Source organism: Mercenaria mercenaria, chromosome 4, assembly GCF_021730395.1.
Source record: "Mercenaria mercenaria strain notata chromosome 4, MADL_Memer_1, whole genome shotgun sequence".
NCBI lineage: Eukaryota > Metazoa > Mollusca > Bivalvia > Venerida > Veneridae > Mercenaria > Mercenaria mercenaria.
In genome coordinates, this window is record NC_069364.1 from 6,055,946 (window position 1) to 6,074,631 (window position 18,686).

Here is an 18,686-nt window from a genome sequence, read left to right on the forward strand (position 1 = left end):
CACTGACTGCTCATGTGGCTAGTTTCCTGTATTGTCTTTCTTAGACCGCAAATGAGAAAAAAAAAAAGAGTTCAAAGGTTTTTTTAATTTTTTTATTATTATTTTTTTAATTGTTATTTATTACTTTCTAAAGAATAAGCTCAAAATTTTGATCTTCTCTCAGGGTGCTTTTTCCTTTGAGGTTGCTCTGTATTCATTTCTACCAGTGTCATAATTACGATTAAAGATTAAAAAATACTTCAGTTTATCAATAGAACAGAACAAGTTTGTTGATATAAACTTGATCAACTGATCAATGACCTGGAAGGACTGAAGGTAAAGTTTCTACTCCAATTAGAAGAAAATCAATTTGCTAATTGTCTCCATAAAAATATTATGATTACTTTACCACATCAGTAATAGGACCGTATATCTTGCAGTATTTGAATAAATACTGATTCCTTTACATTTAGCTCTTCCTATGGAATTTGAGTTATAAGATCTAACCCCAAGGTATAGATTAAGTAATCTTTTACCATAGTTTGAGATAATATGCTGCCTGAGATAATCACCACTGTAACAAATGAGACAGGTTGAAAAAATTCTGGAACCGACAGCAACTATTTTTTTTCACTTTTTACTTAAATATCTGGGTTTTACATTGCATTTTCCCTAAGCCAGAAAAGCTGATCACAGCTACTCTAATGGCACTTCCTAGATGTATGGCCAATATTCAGATGATATTCAAACCCAGCACACCAGTATAAGGCTTTTTTTCTAAGTGGAAAAGAAAAAGGCCCTGACAAATGCTGAGAAAGTTCTATCAACAAAAGTCAAAACAGCAGGAAATTAACAATAAGAATACCATATAAATGAGCGCAAAGAAATCACTTAAGTCAGGTTTTGATAATTCTGTTAAATTAAAAATGTTTTTTTTTTAATTTTTGAAAAAAATGTAAAGCATTGTGTAAAGGAAATGTGAACAGTTGAAAACTTAATTATTCTCAAGTGCATCGGTAGAGATTTTAATTTTGAAACTGGCGCAAAAAATAACTATTTTGCATTGGGAGCAGGGAAATACATTGGTCCCCATCTCATCTGCTCAGCGGTCACCCCTAGAATAGGCCATTGTTTGTGAACATGCATACAAGATATAGCAGCATGTTAAACAAAGAAGGTAAAAGGAAGGCTGAACCTATGAGAATGTCAGAAATAACAGAGTGTGTCTTGTTTGATGGCCCATTGTTTTTTCCAGTATTTATTTTCTTTGATGATAATTACAGCACAATAACCTATCACATACATACACTTCTGCAGCACGGTAAGTAACATTATCTAAGAAACCAGTTTGGCATCATTCCCAGGAAAATACTGCAGAGGTTCTACTAATTAGCAACAATAACTGACCACAGTCACAGACATAATATAAAGACATTTATGTCTACATCTGACATAAAAATGCCAGAAACAATAACACCACTTGTAATGTTTTTCTTACAGCTTGAAGCAGTGTACTACATTTAGAACTGACTACAAAAATTCTGAGGATCACACTTTCTATTATGACAACAGTATTGTGAAATTCTTTCTTCTTAATATTGACATTACTGAACATTCCGATAATGATAATTTCTGGAATTATCAAGGAAATTTAAACCTCAACACATTGCAACCTATGTTTATTTTTAAATAAAACCTTTAAACTTTTGCTTAAACTGCAAGAGAATGTACTTAGTGTTTGGGTGAATTGTACAAAAAAATGGGCCATATAAATTATGTACATGCTTGAAATCGAGAGAAGCCCAAACTAGAACATTAATGCTTTAACGTTTGATGAAATCCTGATGAATTAAACCTAAAGATTTTCTTTTTATTTTACATTAACATAGTCCACACAACTCGCTTTTAGGAAAGGTTTGGTTTGTATTTACATGACCAGGCCTCTAGTGAAATTATGTTTCATATAAAGTCCAGTCAAAATCAGCTCACTGAATCAAGGAAGTAACAAAATCTTAGATGCCTGATCAGTTTATCTAATACAAATCAAACTGTACAGTAGGGCCAAGAGAACACATCCGGTTCCATGAAATCATGAACAAAAAAATTGTTACTACATAATTTTTATAGTTACTTTTTTCATATCCATTAGGAAGCAAATCACAATTTTTTTTTACTGATCTGAAACCCAGTAGTTGACTTCCCAAAACGTTTTTATATCTTTGATTAGACTAGCCATAAGACTGATAATAATAATATTTCTACATTTTCCCCCTGTTTTATCATTCCATTTCAGTCTATTTCAGAGATTTTCACAGACGAATGATGTTAAAATTATGACATTGGACATAGGATATAGACTGACTCATTTCACTACATTCAATCATAAATATGTACAAAGGTATATCATAGTCTAGGAGCTAGTCTAATCTTTGATGTATGGCAGAAAATTACTTGCAGACAATTTCATTACTATGAAATGATGAAATGATTAAAGGTTAAGGTAAAGAATGCACATAAACGTGTTTTTATTATCAGAAACAGTCAAAGTAAGTTTTCAGCAAATTCTCATGTTAAATCAGTGGTATATCAGATATCAACTAAATGCTTAATTATAATATTTTCTCTACACCAGACCATTATTTTATGAACAGTCAAGAAATGTTATGTTGATGATAACTTTTGCCCTCATAATCACTAATTAGCAAACCCTGGCAAAACACCAGGTACCATAGAGAAGCTCTTGAAACAATGGAACTCAGTGCTATTTGTTCAGTTATTTTATCAAATGCACACTGACAGGGTCATTTAACAGACACATTTGCAAATAAATTTACCTGCCATGGTTGTTGGGTCACCTAATGAAAAGGTCATGGGATGTATTTATATAGCAAAAATGTTTTGGTGGGATTTTATTAAAATCTGTTCAAAAAATGTGTAGACTGGCTCTACAGCTTTAGTCTCATTACATGCAATACAGTAAAATGGCACCATAACAACCGGAAAACTTTTTGCCACCCACTGTACATATTAAAATGTTATGAATATTGTAAGATACTGTACAAAATTTGAAATCATCTAATAAGCATAGTAAATCATTTTAATGTAAAACATCAACAAGCACTAATACAATTGCGTCCATATTCTTCAACTGGAAATTCCAATTCCAACCTCTGGCATGATTTTTTTCTTGCTTTGGCATTTTTAAGATAGTTTAGCAACAAAACAAAAACTCTTGTTCTAATGTTCATAATATGACCAAACTCACTTCTAAAGAAAGATTATATTTAGCCAAAGTCTGGTGGTCAGTGCCTTTAAGAAGTTTCTAGGGAGGAAACCTCTACAGCCTATAATCTATGGAAAAAGACATTTACCTGTATTGCCCCCTGTTATAATGATTGTCTTGCCAACTGGCAATGGAGATATAGCATGACTTGATGACCCTCCCATCTTCTCTGACACTCTAATAACTCTTAATTTACCGTTCTCTACCAGCAGCTAGGTCATATGTAAGTAATTAATATACAGTCATTAGCTGCTCTAGTTCTCTGTCATCCTGTAAGAAATAGAACAAGATCAATTATGAAAGCCTGACACAGATTTGAAACTTTAAATTTTTAAATCTTAGTTGTTTTATAACATTTAATATGGTAATTTGAAAATTTTTGGGGTGATTAATGTTTTCAAGTTAACAATTATTTATTATTTCATGGCGGCATGGCATTTCTATTTAATTGTCAAAAGCCCATGATTGTATAGATTATTTATACTCCTAACATCTTAATTGTGAGATAACCTAGAGATATTACACAATAAGCATTCATTTTTAATTTTTTGAGGTATTACCACTGCTTTGAAGTAATAAACAATGAAATAAGACAAACCTGACAAATAATTAAAACCATGTAAATAAATATATATACATAGCAGAGGAATTATATCATATTTGGAATCAAATGATCATATTTAAATTTTTAAACAAAGGCAACATCTCCTTGTTTGCCTGGTAAATAACAAAGAACAAATATTTAATGATGTGTGGAGCCAGTTATGATTTATCAAATTCAACAAGGCCTACATGGAATTTTTATTATGGCAGTGGCTAGAGAACCAGAATCGGTTCCCTAGACAACGAACTTATTCGTCCGGAACCAGTTCTCTAGCCAAAGTACCGTGCATAGGCTAGGGAACCAGATTTTAATTTCTATGCATAAAGCCGCCGAAATTCACCTTGTTTCTTTTCGTAAGTATCATGCATGTTATTATCTTGATTAATTTTTCCATTTCAGCAAGCCATGTTCTTTTATTTGTGCTTACTGTGTCTCCAAAAGTGTACTCGCCGGCCCGCATACTGTCCGCCATATTGGAATGATAACATAAACTAGTACGAAATTAATGAATGCGGAAATCGTCGGCATTGGAGCAAGCGGAAATAAACTTGAAATTTACATTAAAAAGGTACAATAAAATAAAAGAAACAATTAAAACAAATTAAGTAATTTCTGTTAATTTGTACTGATTACATATTTTTGAAAGTGAAATGCCGAGGTGTTACAAACCAGTATTTTAAGTGATCAAAGAATCCGCAGGAAGTTTTAATGGGAATTAAATTAGTTTGTACACCTATAAACATGTAATGACGCTAATAGAAATCAATATTATTTCATATTTAAACAATTTAAACATAGTGCATGTTCAAAGCAAATAACATTTTAAAAAAAAACAGCAAAGTAGTTCGTACTAATTTATATCATTCCAATATGGCGGACACGGTATGCCTCGGTATACACTTTTAGAGACAGTAAACGCAGATAAATGCAAGGGCATGGTAAAATTAATTAAGATAATAATATGTATGACACTTACCAAGAAAACAAGTGGATTTCGGCAGCATTATGCATAGAAATAAAATTCCGGTTCCCTAGCCTATGCACGGTATTTTGCTTAGAGAACCGGTTCCGGACGAATAAGTTCGCTGTCTAGGGAACCGATTCTGGTTCTCTAGCCACTGCCTTTTATTATTTATATTAATATCATTTTTGTGTCATAAATATTAAATTTAACACAAACTGAATTTTTTTAACTGATGATACATGTATTGGCCCTTACAGAAGCAAGTCTCTGTGGCGTACATGCTGCGTATTTGCTGTGTATATGCCGCGAACACAGTAGTACGCCAGAGGAGTACATTTTACATACACCGCATGCCGCGTACATGCCGCGTACTATTTCGACGAGTACACAGCATGTACGCAGGAGGTCACTAGTACACTTCAAGTACGCAGCACAGACTCTGAAAATTTAAGGAGTACACTGCATGTACGCAGGAGGGACTTGTACAAGAAAATAGTACACTGCATGTACACCGCAGATACTTTGAAATTTGTGCAGTACACTTCATATACGCGGGAAAGACTTGTACAATGTCTTTTGGCATTTATACTTAGTTTTTTTTTTATAAGTTAAAGTCTGAAGTAAACTTCATATACGCGGGAGGGACTTGTTAATTTTCTTTTGGTGTTTATACTTTGAATTTTTTTAGGTAAAAGTCTGAAGTACACTTCATGCAGGAAGGATTTGTACATTTTTTTTTTTGGAAGCAAGAACTTGATTTCCGAGTAACTGCACCTTGCATGCAGTGTAAAAATATATTCTTTTTCATTTTGAATTAATCCTGGAGCTTTCTAACTTGGATAATTGAAAAGCCTTATTTGAACTTCGTTGCATTACATTTTGTAATACATGAAATAATCACCAAGATAATGCCTCAACAGCGCCCGAATGAGAAGAATTAATAGCTCTCACTGTTATTTGAATACTCTTAAGCAAAACACCATTCTATCATGTTTTATAAAGGCTTTAATGCTCATTATGTTAACTCATTAAGGCCTCACCAAATTAAAAAGATGTTCATCGGATTTGCCGCTCATATATTTTCAGAACTTTTTTGGCTAATTGCGCTCACTTCATTGGAAAACATCAATCCCAAATTTTTTGGTGCGCTACTTTTTACGGACGTAAAAGTGTATAAATGCTTATATAATTCCAGTCCTAGATTGTTCTCAGATGGATTTTAATCAAAATAAATACATACTACGCACACATCGTCTATAATAAATCATAACACTTATATTTAGTTGCATTAAAGTTGTTTCCCCTTGATGCAGTTACGCCATTTTCTTCAAATGTTTACCAAATTACATGCTACAAAAATTGATTTATTTCATTGAAAAGTGGATGAAGAAAAGCATACTAATTTATTTGATAACATCAGTCTACATTATTTGGTAAGGGTAAATACTTATTGATGCATGTCACTTATCTTTTTTCTGTTTTTTTCTGTCCAAATGATCAGCATTTGCATACGAAAGTTGGTGGGGTAAGGAATTTACATTATCACAGCAGTTTCGCCACAAGAGTACACAGCATGTATGCAGCAGGAGTACACAGCATGTACGCCGCAGGACTCGGGCCAGGAGTACACCACATGTACGCCGCAGGAGTACACAGCATGTACGCCGCAAGAGTACACAGCATGTACGCCGCAGGGGTAGTACACCACAGGCTCATTTGCATGTGAAAAGTGTATGTGCCGCGTACATGCTGTGTACTATTTCCCGCATACTAAATTCCTCCAGCGTACATCCTGTGTACTATGTAGTCCACAGCATGTACGCAGCAAGTAGTACGCGGCAGAGCTCATTTGCATGTCAAAAGTGTACTACAAACGTACTATCGGTGTATGTGTGGTGTATATCCTGCGTACTATTTAAAGCCCTTGATTTCAGTACACACCATGTACGCATCATATACGCTGTATGTACACAGCAAGAGTACGCAGCAGGCCTTTTTCTTCTGTAAGGGGGGGCTCAAATGGTACTGTATAAATACAATTTTTGAAGAAAAAAATCAATTAACAGTATAAATTTTCAAAGAAATACATATTTTGTTACTTGTTATTTGAATACAACCATGCTAAACCTTACTGGTACTGATGATAAACCCGGACAGATGATAAATACACCTTGGAAATATTCGATTGCAATCAGTTATTCAAAAAATTGAACACACCATCTAATAGTTTCCACTTACAACACCAACTGGTGTAAACAAAAACAAAATTGGTACATATTCTGTATAAATAAATGACTTAAATAAATTTGTATGAAAAATATTTATCCTAAATTACTGGGGAAGAGGGTATTTTTTTGCACATGCTCACTGTCAAAGCATGAAGGCCTGACATTTGTTAACTTTTCATTACTTGATCAGGAATGACTGTTGCAGCTTTTTGGGGAAAGTTTCAATATAATAATACCAAGAAAATTTTGTGACAAAGGGTTCGAATTTATCATCAGTCAACGTTCATAAAATCCCCATTTTACATACCCCTTTCAGGCCCTCACTTCGTGTGAGTTTGCTTACTAAATATAAATTTGAATTATGTAAAGTTTTCAGCAAAGGTTAAGCTTTATTTTGATACTGACCATTGATTTCAATTTGCAGAAATAAAAAAGTTACAGGTAAAAAACCTCATTTTCTGTTCGGGTTTATCATCAGTACCAGTACTTAGTAATTAATAGGTTTACTTTATTATAGATATATTTACTAATACAGAAATGAATCATAACTGTTAATAAAAGCATAAATATTTCCCGGCCTGTAGAAAATGTTACATAAATTCTAGAATGTAATGGGTATTGACCATACATTTTTATTTTTTTTGACCAATTGATTTGAGTGATTATAAATCAGCAAATAAATAACATATAACCTTTAAAAAAAGATTACTCTTAACGTAATATAAAATCAGTAATAAAAAATCAGAATAATTTTGAGATAACTGAAAAGCAGAATGATACATACCCGAGACAATAGGTACAAAATATCCGAAAGCTACTCCATATCCGAAGTAAAACACTGTTCTTACGATAATCTTAGCAACAATCAAGAAACACAGTTCTAATTCCAAAATAAATAAGGTAAAAGATTTAGTTGGTGTAAGTGAAATAAATCATTCATAAGATATACGAATTAAACTGATTTTCAATGTATCATCCTGATGTAAATATGATTTTCACTTGTGTAAACAAACTGCAGGTTCTCGAAGGAAAACAAGAAATTGATGTTTTGTTTATAAACACCGTACGATAATCAAAATGTATCGCCCGGCTAGCTCAGTCGGTAGAGCATCAGACTTTTAGGCCTGATACAACTTCAGACATCTGAGGGTCGGGGGTTCGAGTCCCCCGTTGGGCGCAAGTTTTTTTCTTTTTCTTCGTTATTAGAGATTAAATTATTGGAACACATTCTAGTCTCCAACATCATGACACATTTTGACAATAATGACCTCTTAAGCCAGTACCAGCATGGCTTCAGATCTAAGCATAGCTGTGAATCACAACTGATCAGCTTTACACAAGAAGTTTACGACAACCTTGAGCAAGGTCAACAAACAGATGTAATAGTAATGGATTTTAGTAAAGCATTCGACAAGGTTGATCACAATAAATTGATATTTAAACTTAATGAGCTGGGTGTCCACCCTCTGGTATCACAGTGGATAAAGTCATTTCTGAAGGGTCGAACCCAAAGAGTAGTTGTAGACGGCTGCACTTCTAACACCCTGCCTGTCCTGTCCGGTGTCCCTCAGGGATCCGTCCTAGGGCCCTGTCTCTTTCTGGCTTACATTAATGACCTACCAGATTCTATTAGAAGTAAGGCAAGACTGTTTGCAGATGATACCATAGTATACCTTACAGTCAAGTCCTCATCTGATGCCCAAACACTACAAAAAGATTTGTACGCCCTTGAAAAGTGGGAACAGGACTGGTCAATGGAATTCAATCCAGACAAGTGTGAGGTGCTGAGAATTACTCGCAAACGAAACCCTGTCATGTTTCCTTACACCCTGCATGACAAGGAACTGAAATCTACCGATACCGCTAAATACTTAGGTGTTACACTAACTAAAGACTTAAACTGGTCTGAACATATTAGTACTATTTCCTCTAAAGCAAACAACTCTCTTAAATTCATCAAAAGAAATGTTCAGACAACAAACAAAAAAGTCAAAGAGAAAGCCTATAACACCTATGTCCGTCCACAACTTGAGTATTGCTCATCCATCTGGCACCCCTGGCAAAAGTCCCTCTCATACAAAGTCGAAAAAGTGCAAAGATCAGCTGCACGGTTTATCTTTAACGACTATAACTATACAAGCAGTGTAACCCAGATGATTAACACCCTAAACTGGCAAACTTTAGAACAACGGCGCATACAATCTTCTCTCATCTATTTTTACAAAATCCGAACAAATCATGTATGCGTCGACCATAACCATCTAACTCCGACCAGAAACCTGAACTACCTAATTCCACAGTCCCGTACTCAATACCACATGAATTCCTTCTTCCCCCGTACAATCAGACTATGGAATGGCCTTCCCCAATATGTACAGTCCAGCCCCAGCCTCAACATATTTGCTGAGCGGCTGGTCACTGTACATCTGCAGTAACTTCCTTCACTATGTTTTTTAACTTAGCACCTGTAGTAATTTTTATTCTTTGCACCTAATGAGTTTTCTCATTTTTAACACTGCCCAGACAAGCGCCTTCCAGTCATAATCGTTAATGATTGTTGGAAGTATCATGTAGATGTAGATGTAGATGTAGAGATAGTGATACGTCCCGTATTTAAAGAATTTATTATTATGAATATTGGCAATACAATAACAAAATGGAAATGGTTATTTAAAACAAAAATGGCCTAAATTGTTATTTTCTTCATCTTGTTTTTATTTTTTTTTCAGTTGTTTATTAAAAAGTATCAATATAATATAACATCATTGTATTATAAGTTTCACTATTTCAAGATTTTTATCATTTCATTCTTACGGAGCTGCACTCGAACATGAAAGAATACAAGTCACAAAACTTAGTCCAACCCGTGGCGTATAATTATGCATCGTGACCCATTTAAAAGACATGTAATAAAAAGAAAACTTTAGTGAAAGATCGAAATATATTTAACTTTAAATTTTCTCTTGTGGCTGCACCACTCTTGAAAATACTGCAACTCTTAATTATCCTCTATCTAAAATCTAGTGCCACGCCATTTAATAGGAGTCAAACGCAAGTCTACTGGGGACTGGAACTTATCTGTATTGAATTACAGCTAATTCCGCCAGCTAATTGGTCCGTTCCCACACCTATGTTCATATTTACGAGTGTTTTCAGCAGATAATGTAACGACATTTTATTGCCCTTTACTTAGAACATAGGACTGGTCCAGCCATTAGCTGAAAAGCGCGCTTTTTAGTGGCTAAAAATTACTTACTTGTATACTTATTAACCCTGCTGGTACTTGTTTCTGGTCTTGTAAACTATACCGTCGTCAAAAGATCTTTAGACAGGCCTTTAGTCTTTCAGCGTATCTATCATCTATGCATAATATTTAGGAATAAGACTGACTATGATCTTTTTTTAGCCTTACTCATTTGGCTTATCGGGACGACTTGTTTTATGATCTGATATTTTATAGTTGTCATCCCTCTGCGACAGTCAAAAGTTATCAAGCTGTCCCGAAACGTCCTATTATTTGGACTAATCTGTCTTTAATCGTATAGTTCTCAATAACACTGACATGCATTGCTTGGAGAAACATTTTTCGTGAGTAAGACAGACATGCTGTTGCAACTGATAATAATTATAATGCGAAGCATGTATGTGTATGAAATAGAAGATTACCTTATAACCTGTCCATGTTTGAACGAAATAACACATCATTTGCACATTTCTAAATCCACTTCAGATCTCTAATGACCCGATCTTCTAGTTACATACATATTGGGCAGTAAATCACTTACACTCTGACGTTGATGTAGACTAGCTCTGGTCACAAAATTTTAATGTAATTTAAAAATAACAACTGAAAAGAGCGTATATCGGTCTAGGAGGCAGGTAGTCTGATCTGAATTAGCTCCAACTCAACTTTAGTTATTAAATGAATATTCTCCTAAGTCATATGCGACTGGAAGAACGACAACTCTGTGATACAGATGTGATGTAGTGCCAACGTCATAACGTCACGTCTACGTCGTAACATAGATACAACGTCACTGAGTTGAATAATGTTGAAACAGTAACATAATACGGTTGAAAAAGTATTTAAAGGTCGGCTAAAATGTAGTTTTAAATTATGAGGACATGACAGACAGTGACAATAGCTATTTAAGCGATTCTTTGCACAGTTTATTTAAAAACTGTGACGAGAAAGCCGCTGAGAACGGAACGAACATAGAATACCGTCACGCTCCAATCTTTACACCGTCGGGAAATGAAAGTACTTCAGATTGTGAAGATGAAAACCCATACGTTGAATTTACAAAAGTGAATGATGATCCCAATGAAGGAATGGTTATCGTGCAGATGGATGACGGCGGTCCCAAGATGAGGAGACGGAAACCGACGGAAATAGTAATACCCATTGATCACGTGTCATCCTCAGATTCACAAGCTGACAGCGAGGAAATGGCTGATTCAAGTAATACTTCTTCCAGCATCGGAGGAAAGTCGTCGATGGAAGTAAGTTTTAGTCAGATTTTTTCAAAAGGCTTATACATTTACCTTTTTTCAAAGTACGTGTAGTTTTACATTAATGCTGAGTATAAAATCTCTTATAATTTCGAGACGATTTTTGACTACTTTCGCGTAACCTATTTTTTTTTTAAAGAAGGAATTATCTCCCTTGGACCGTTAAAGTTAAACCTGTGACTCCAGACCAGAAATAAAAGCCATTATAGCGCCTACAATATTTCCTTCAGGTGTTCATAAATACTTACTGCATGACTCCAAGGAAAGTAGCTTGTTAATAAACTCAGCAACACTAGCTGCAAACCGTACTCATTAATCTTATACCAATATTACCACATCATTTGCACAAATACACATTCTCTTCCTGTCTATATCAACAGCCCGAGGAGCGACTGCTTTATTAGATCTACTTACTAACATTTACTTTTACGTAGACACTAGGAACTATGAACTTGAAAGTATATTTTATATTGGCAAAGAGGCAGTAACTGTTCATTAATTAAATACGATTTTTGCACTTCAGTGAAGAGTTGCTAGAATTGTTTTAAATAAAGAACTGCAGACTGCTAAAAGAACTCGAGTGGATGAACTTTTTTGAACGATGCAAATACCATACTGGAGTAATAAATATATTAAACTACAAAAAAATCTTGTACCATCTTATATATCTGATATTTTAACATTTTCCAGCAATGAAAATTATGGCCTTACATCAGTTGTATATATTGATATTGTAATACCTAAATATCACACAAATTATATGAAAGGTCATTTTGCTACAGTAGTGCTAAAGTATGAAATGTCATTCCACAGAATATCCGTTGTTTGGATTCGCTTTCTTGTTTCAAAAACAGATATAAAAATATCTGTTAGGACCTGAATAAGGTGCACCTTTTTCTGTCATTTCTGTTTCTTTATCTTCTTTGTGTGTGTGTGTGTGTGCGCGCGCGCGTGTGTGTGTGTGTGTGTGTGTGTGTGTGTGTGACTGTTTACCTGAGTGATTAGACTGGCATCAGTCGTTAGAGTCATTGAATGTAAAGCACCTGGCCATAAAATCAATCCTCTCTGATACCACTTTCTGCCTAGCGAGAAAATGTTTTTCTGAGAAAATAATTTAGTGCCAGTGTGAAGAAATTAATATTATTACAGACTATTTGATCTCAACAGACTTTGTAAGTCTACTGAGTGATATGACTTTTTTAAAGGTCAATCTTTAATTTTACTGAACTTTAAAGTTTGTCATATGTTTTAGAACTGTTGTATTAGTATTATTAGTATTATTGTTATTATTATTATTGTTGTTGTTGTTGTTGTTGTTGTTATACATGTAGTATTTTGATCATACCCTAAAGATTCACTTTTCATTCGACAAAAAATACCATTTTAATGAATGAAGTACAAACCAGACATGTTTCTACTCAGCATACTAAAATGGTTCAATGTATATCGACTCCTACACGGGAAAATGTTAGTTCACATGTTGACCATTTAGGTATAAACCTCGAAAAGGAGTCAATACTTTAATATATACATGAAACATGTTTACCGAAATTCATTTAAAATTACCCCACCGTACATATATCAGTGTATAATCTGCGCTGTCTAAGGTTTCCGATCTTGGTCCTATCATATGGTAAAGTGCTGATCCCTACTAAGTTGGCGCGACCAAAGGTCAACAGGGAGTGTGTCGTTTGATTTAACGAAGGTATTTTTAGTTCTTTAGACCACCAGGACTGTCTAGAAAAATAATGTTTTGCTGTCTTTGACTATTTGTTGTCAGGCTCGAACATGGCTTGACAATAGTCTCAAGATGCGAGCCTGTTCTCTCCAACAATATATCAGTAATGAGAATCAAGCACCAGGTTATACATGTATGCAACCTCACCTCGCACCCGTCCGATAATCCGCTAGTCCACTAACCACACTTACATTTAACTACATCTGTCTAAAATGTCAGACCCTGTGACGTCATACCTATTCTGCAAAAGAAAATTGTTTCGGGACAAAAGTCCACAATTTTAGTTATACCTAGAGTAATTGAGTCAGGCCTTACCTTTTCTGATTCAGGAGTGCGGATCCACACTGCGGAACCCACACCAATTTGAGTTGCGCTACTACCATTGATAACACGTGCATGACGAGATTTTGGTTGAGCGAAAATTGAAAGTTTTTTTTTTAAGTTGGTGTTGCTTTCTCTGGCATATGAAAAAAAGATCTTTTTTTTTGTTTTAGTGTATAAAGGTTTTGAGTTGCAAGGTGATAAGACAATACACGCAAACGGACCATATCACAATGGCATATGTACTGACGAGATATTAATTTCCAAACCTTGAACTTTTTGTTTATTGCAGTATGACGGGCACAGTAGTACTGAAGAAACCACTGACGGCAGATTTCAGACAAAACCTACCAGAGCGAGCAGTTGTACAGCATCTGATAACTGTGAGTCAGACAGCAGTGACAGTGACTACGGAGAAAACATGGAAGAAGTTTCTGATCATGGTAGTGATGAGACTGAATCCGACACAGACGACGAGGAGACCGGTGGTAACACTTCAGAACGCGATGTAAGTGGGACAACCCCTGGAAGCAGCAGATCAATAACAGATTGTGTCAGAATCGGACTTTCTAACGCCAGCTATCTAAATATCTGTCAGAAGGTCAAGAATGGAACAGCCAAGTTAGAGGAAATTGTTGATGCAAGAGACCGTCTTGGACGACATTTTTTACAAACAAGACCGAACCATCCATTTTCTAATTACATTGCTCTACGCATGTTCTCTTCGTTGTCCGCTAATTACAAATTTAGAAATATTGGCTATGTCAACCTTCCGGCTAGACCAAATTCAGCTAATCACGGTTCAGTTCTTAACCAACAAGTGTTTGGTGTGGGTGATACGGTTGAAATTTCTCACGTGAAAGGGACATCAGTAGTTCCAGCCGATGAGACCCCAACGGAAGATGAAAGCACATCGCCAGTATGTAGCACTAGATTCGACTTCACACCAGCGGCACGTAGTAAAATAGAAGGAGCAGTAACCGCATGTTCTGAAGCTGCAAACGGGGCACACAGTGTGGAATCTGGCAGAGAAAATCCACAAGCAAAGCAGGACAGCGAAGTTAGACCTAATATTCAGATTTTGAAAATGCCTACCGTGTGTTTGCATGGAAGACGGCCTCGTCAAGTGCTACCGCCAATTCCTAAAGGTAATTGTATAATTAAATGCTGAAAAGCTTGCAAGATAGAATGCACGTTGTTCGATTCTTTCGCTTAGGTTGTCTCTTGTTTACGCAAAATATCACGGTCACATGACCTTGCATGAATGTGTGTTTCTTTGCTAAAACTTGACAAATTTTGCAGTACTGAGTATAGACCAATATAGGAGTTTCCTATTAACATGAATTCGATATGTAGTGAGAGTTTACGTAATATAAGAGTATAAATGTCTACCTGTTTGTATTGTACAGCAACAGGTGAAGCCAAGCTACAGTCAAACATGGGATGTCAGGACAAGCGAGATGTGCTAACAAAGTCGAAACAATCTACGAGCTTAAAATCAGCCAGCAGACAGATGAAATCAGAATGTCACGTAAGTAAATCGCGAGTATACTCTTTTCGAGTGAGGCAACTTACTGAAGATGATGATGATGTAGATGCGTTTTTTTTCTTTTAAAACAGTGGCAGTAAATAATCAATAGGTATAATCAGTAGATATACAAATGATCACAGGCTAAACAAATAAAACCAGTGTTTAAGATATTTTGAAAATATATGTGTAAATTGTTATTATATTCATTGTAAGGACAAAGCACATTTTTGTTAGTATGCACTCATTATTTATAGCTTGTTTCTGTTACATTAAATCAGTACTGTTTCGAATTTTAGACTCGAAATACGAAGCCTGGAATTCCTTATCAACTAAGATCTGTGGCTTGTTACCAAGATGGTAAAGTTGACGTATCTATCATGGGAGACAAGAGACTTCTACCGGAGGCAGAACCACTCAACGTTAACATCACTTTCATCCATCGACCAATCATTCAACCAAACAAAGAGGTCAAGATTGCCGATGCAGCAGACGACAAAAATCAAGCTGCTGCTAAACATAGACCATTTCCGATATCGAAGAAAAACATCAGCCCCGCTCTTCCACAGAAAGGCACAAAACAGGCAGCCGGAGTTCCTGCATTCTCGAAAAGGCCACTGCCCCCTCTGAGGAATATTCCGAGGACTGACAATAGTACATCTGAACAGTTCCGTAATTTCTCCACAAGATCAATCGCGTCAAGACAAATCTGTAAAATTCCAAACCGTAAAATCCTTCCACCTGTGCGCAACATTCCTGGAACAATGAAAAAAGACGTTCAGACCACAATTAGAAAAACAACTGAATTTTTAAATAGGAAACAAAACAAAAAGTCAATAAGAAAACAAAACAATTTAAACTGGGACATTGTAAACGACAGGGCTCAATGGCCGCCATTTAATACGCACATTAACGCTGAGGCTTCAGAGAGGCACCAGAAAATATTTGCAGATATTTCTGTATAAAAAGGCTTAAATAAAGGTTTTAATCAATATTTATAGCTATATTTCGTTTGAGTTCAGTTGGATAGTGAAAGTCAAGCCGTCAAAGTAGGTTCTAGCGTTCATGTGGTACGCCGGTGCGTACATAGTTTTCTACTCATAAATATTTTCCCGACTGCATGGACACACCCAAAACGCTCACGGGTTCTACCGAGTGTTTAGATGACTCGATTGCGGAGGAAGATTAAAGCTTGTTTCTACCTTTCTCAGGTCCACTTACCCTGAAAACAAATACTAGTTTCTGTTAGGAGGTGCTGTGGTGAATATAATAATGCTTAAACCAATGGCAATGTCGGGAGCTGAGAAACTATGTCATTCATTTGGTATTGCCATGGCAAGTTTTGTTCAGTTGTGATGTGCAGTTACTGAGAAACGAACTCAGTGACAATCGGTATCAGAATTGCGTTGAAAAAAAATGATTAAGTACAAAAAGAAATAATTTCATCAAAATGATAGCAAGAGTTATGGAACCTATGTTGGTATTATCATGTGAAAGGCATGTGTGAAGGTTTTTGAAGTTGTGATAAGTAATAGTTGAGATTTGAACTTGCTGAGTGTCTACACACAATACCGAGGCCGGGGATAATAACTTTACATATACTTCATACAGACAACCAAGTTTTTTATGATGTGTCCTAATGACAAAGCTTTTTACAAATATATATATAAAGTTTGAATTTTGAACTAGATTTAATAAAGACAAACTCAAGAGGGTTAACATTTATTTCTCATTTAACCTTACGACTTAGTTTTAGACCAAAAGTGACCTAGTAGATACAGACATACAGTTTCATAAAGAACAAGCAGACAATCTATTCAAGCTTTTTCTATGAAATGACCGAATTACCTAACCTAACTAAGATTAACAAATTCGAACTTGGCCATGATACAGTCTGGCACTTTTTATGAAGATCACTTAGAAAATGCGGTCTCTGGGGTTTTGACATAATACTTAGTTACCCAGTTTGTTTTTTTTTATCTTAGTTGACTCCGTTAATAATGACCTAGATTTTATAAAAGACTTTCTGCCTATGCTTTATGAAGATCATACAATGTGACCTCTATAGTGTTAGCAAGGTTTTTCACTACGATTTGACCTAGTTTGATCTTGTTTTTGACCCCAGATAATTTATTTTCTATCGTGCTCTAGACTTTATAAAGACGAACATTCTGTACAAGTTTTACGAAGATCAGGTTGAAATGTGGCATTTAAACTGGAACAAAAAAAAAGATTTTCCCTGAAATCTGACACATTTTTTACCCTCAGACCAATATTAAAGACATCCAAGATATTACATAGGCAAACATCCTGACAAAGTTCCGTTAAAAAAAATTTATAACCTCTAGAGTGTTAACACTATGATTATTAATGACGCACTCGTCTGGAGACGGACACAATGCAATCAGAATAGCTCATATAATCAACATGTGCATTTTGTAATCACTTGAGCCAAAAGGGTCTATTTCATCGAAATACATTTCTGTTAAAATTTGAACCAAAGAGAAGTTTGATTGAATAAAAAAATCATTGCCAGCAAAAGAGAAATACTTACTAGCGAATGGATATCAAATGTAAAAACAGAATTTGACAATTAAATTATGTCCAGTCAGCCTTTCCATACATATAAGGCACTATTTTCTTGTTTTTGTCAAAGTGTTATCTGATGTAGGATGTAGGAAAACACATTATTTGTATTAAAGTGCGTATGGGATAAGCCGTATTTAACAATCCTAATTTTATGTCAGCTATTTCATCAGTATACAAAATCTAAAAAAGAAGTAAACAATTAAGACTTTAAAAGGGATTTAAACCGTCCGAAAAATAGAAAGATTTTATCGGTCATTTAAATGTGTCGAATATATTATTATATACTCTACGATAATAATCATGACTTTAAATTATTACAATACAATTTATCTTATTATCACACGTATCTTGCGGGCATAATGTTCAAAAATGGAACTACACGTAAGTTAAAGGCGCACTGTTTGGAGAAGTAATTAAACAAAAAATGTTCACGTAATACAGCGAGTTTATGAAAAGGCAATTAAATCCCATTTGTACGCATTTCTTAACTTTATAATTTATGTACTAGTTTATAGTTTTCTTTTCTTCTGTAATTTGTCACTTATCATAAATTAGATATTAATAACTGAACTTTATGTTTCATCTGCAAGCTAATTTCAAGCTTACAAGCAACACAGTTTATGATAACAGAAAAAAATAACACTGGCCAGTTCCAGCACCAGTTCCAGCCCCAGTTTCAGCCCCGGTTCCAGCTATTTAATCATCATATAACCATGAACAACGTTTGTTTCAAATCAACCTGAATAAAGCACCATATTTGTCAATTCCAATTTCTTCTACCTCCTACTGTCAAAACTTTTGGAGTGGGGTCGGCATTTTTTTTTAAAGTTAACATGAAGCATTTCCTTCGTTTTTCTATTTTTCCGCCAGTTGTAGTCTTTTGTCACGAAGCTACATCAAAATTTTTATAAGTTAACGTAAGTAAATATTTCATACCCAA

The 18,686-nt window shown here is 35.1% G+C and overlaps 2 protein-coding genes and 1 non-coding gene across 4 annotated transcripts in view; 2 read left to right on the forward strand and 1 right to left on the reverse strand.

Moving 5' to 3' along the window:
• LOC123550902 (WW domain-containing oxidoreductase-like) overlaps nt 1-10,836 on the reverse strand; it is a 41,646-nt gene extending 30,810 nt beyond the window's left edge. The window contains exons 1-2 of one of the 2 annotated variants that reach the window (XM_053540281.1): nt 10,725-10,836; nt 3,351-3,532 (exon numbers count right to left, since the gene is read on the reverse strand). In XM_053540281.1, coding sequence (XP_053396256.1) covers nt 3,351-3,426 — 76 coding nt within the window. In that variant the 5' untranslated portion in view covers nt 3,427-3,532; nt 10,725-10,836. Of the gene's footprint in view, nt 1-3,350; nt 3,533-7,842; nt 8,140-10,724 lie in introns of those variants that run through there. The other variant, XM_045339387.2, reaches the window with a different exon arrangement.
• Trnak-uuu (transfer RNA lysine (anticodon UUU)) lies at nt 8,143-8,235 on the forward strand. The gene is made up of 2 exons: nt 8,143-8,179; nt 8,200-8,235. It is a non-coding gene; the product is annotated as a tRNA-Lys (tRNA).
• A 243-nt stretch (nt 10,837-11,079) lies between the features above and the next one.
• LOC123553179 (uncharacterized) lies at nt 11,080-16,151 on the forward strand. The gene is made up of 4 exons (XM_045342925.2): nt 11,080-11,561; nt 13,922-14,777; nt 15,039-15,160; nt 15,457-16,151. The coding sequence occupies exons 1-4, from the start codon at nt 11,184-11,186 to the stop codon at nt 16,120-16,122; spliced, it is 2,022 nt and encodes a 673-aa protein (XP_045198860.2). The 5' UTR covers nt 11,080-11,183; the 3' UTR covers nt 16,123-16,151.
• The last annotated feature ends 2,535 nt before the right edge of the window (nt 16,152-18,686 follow it).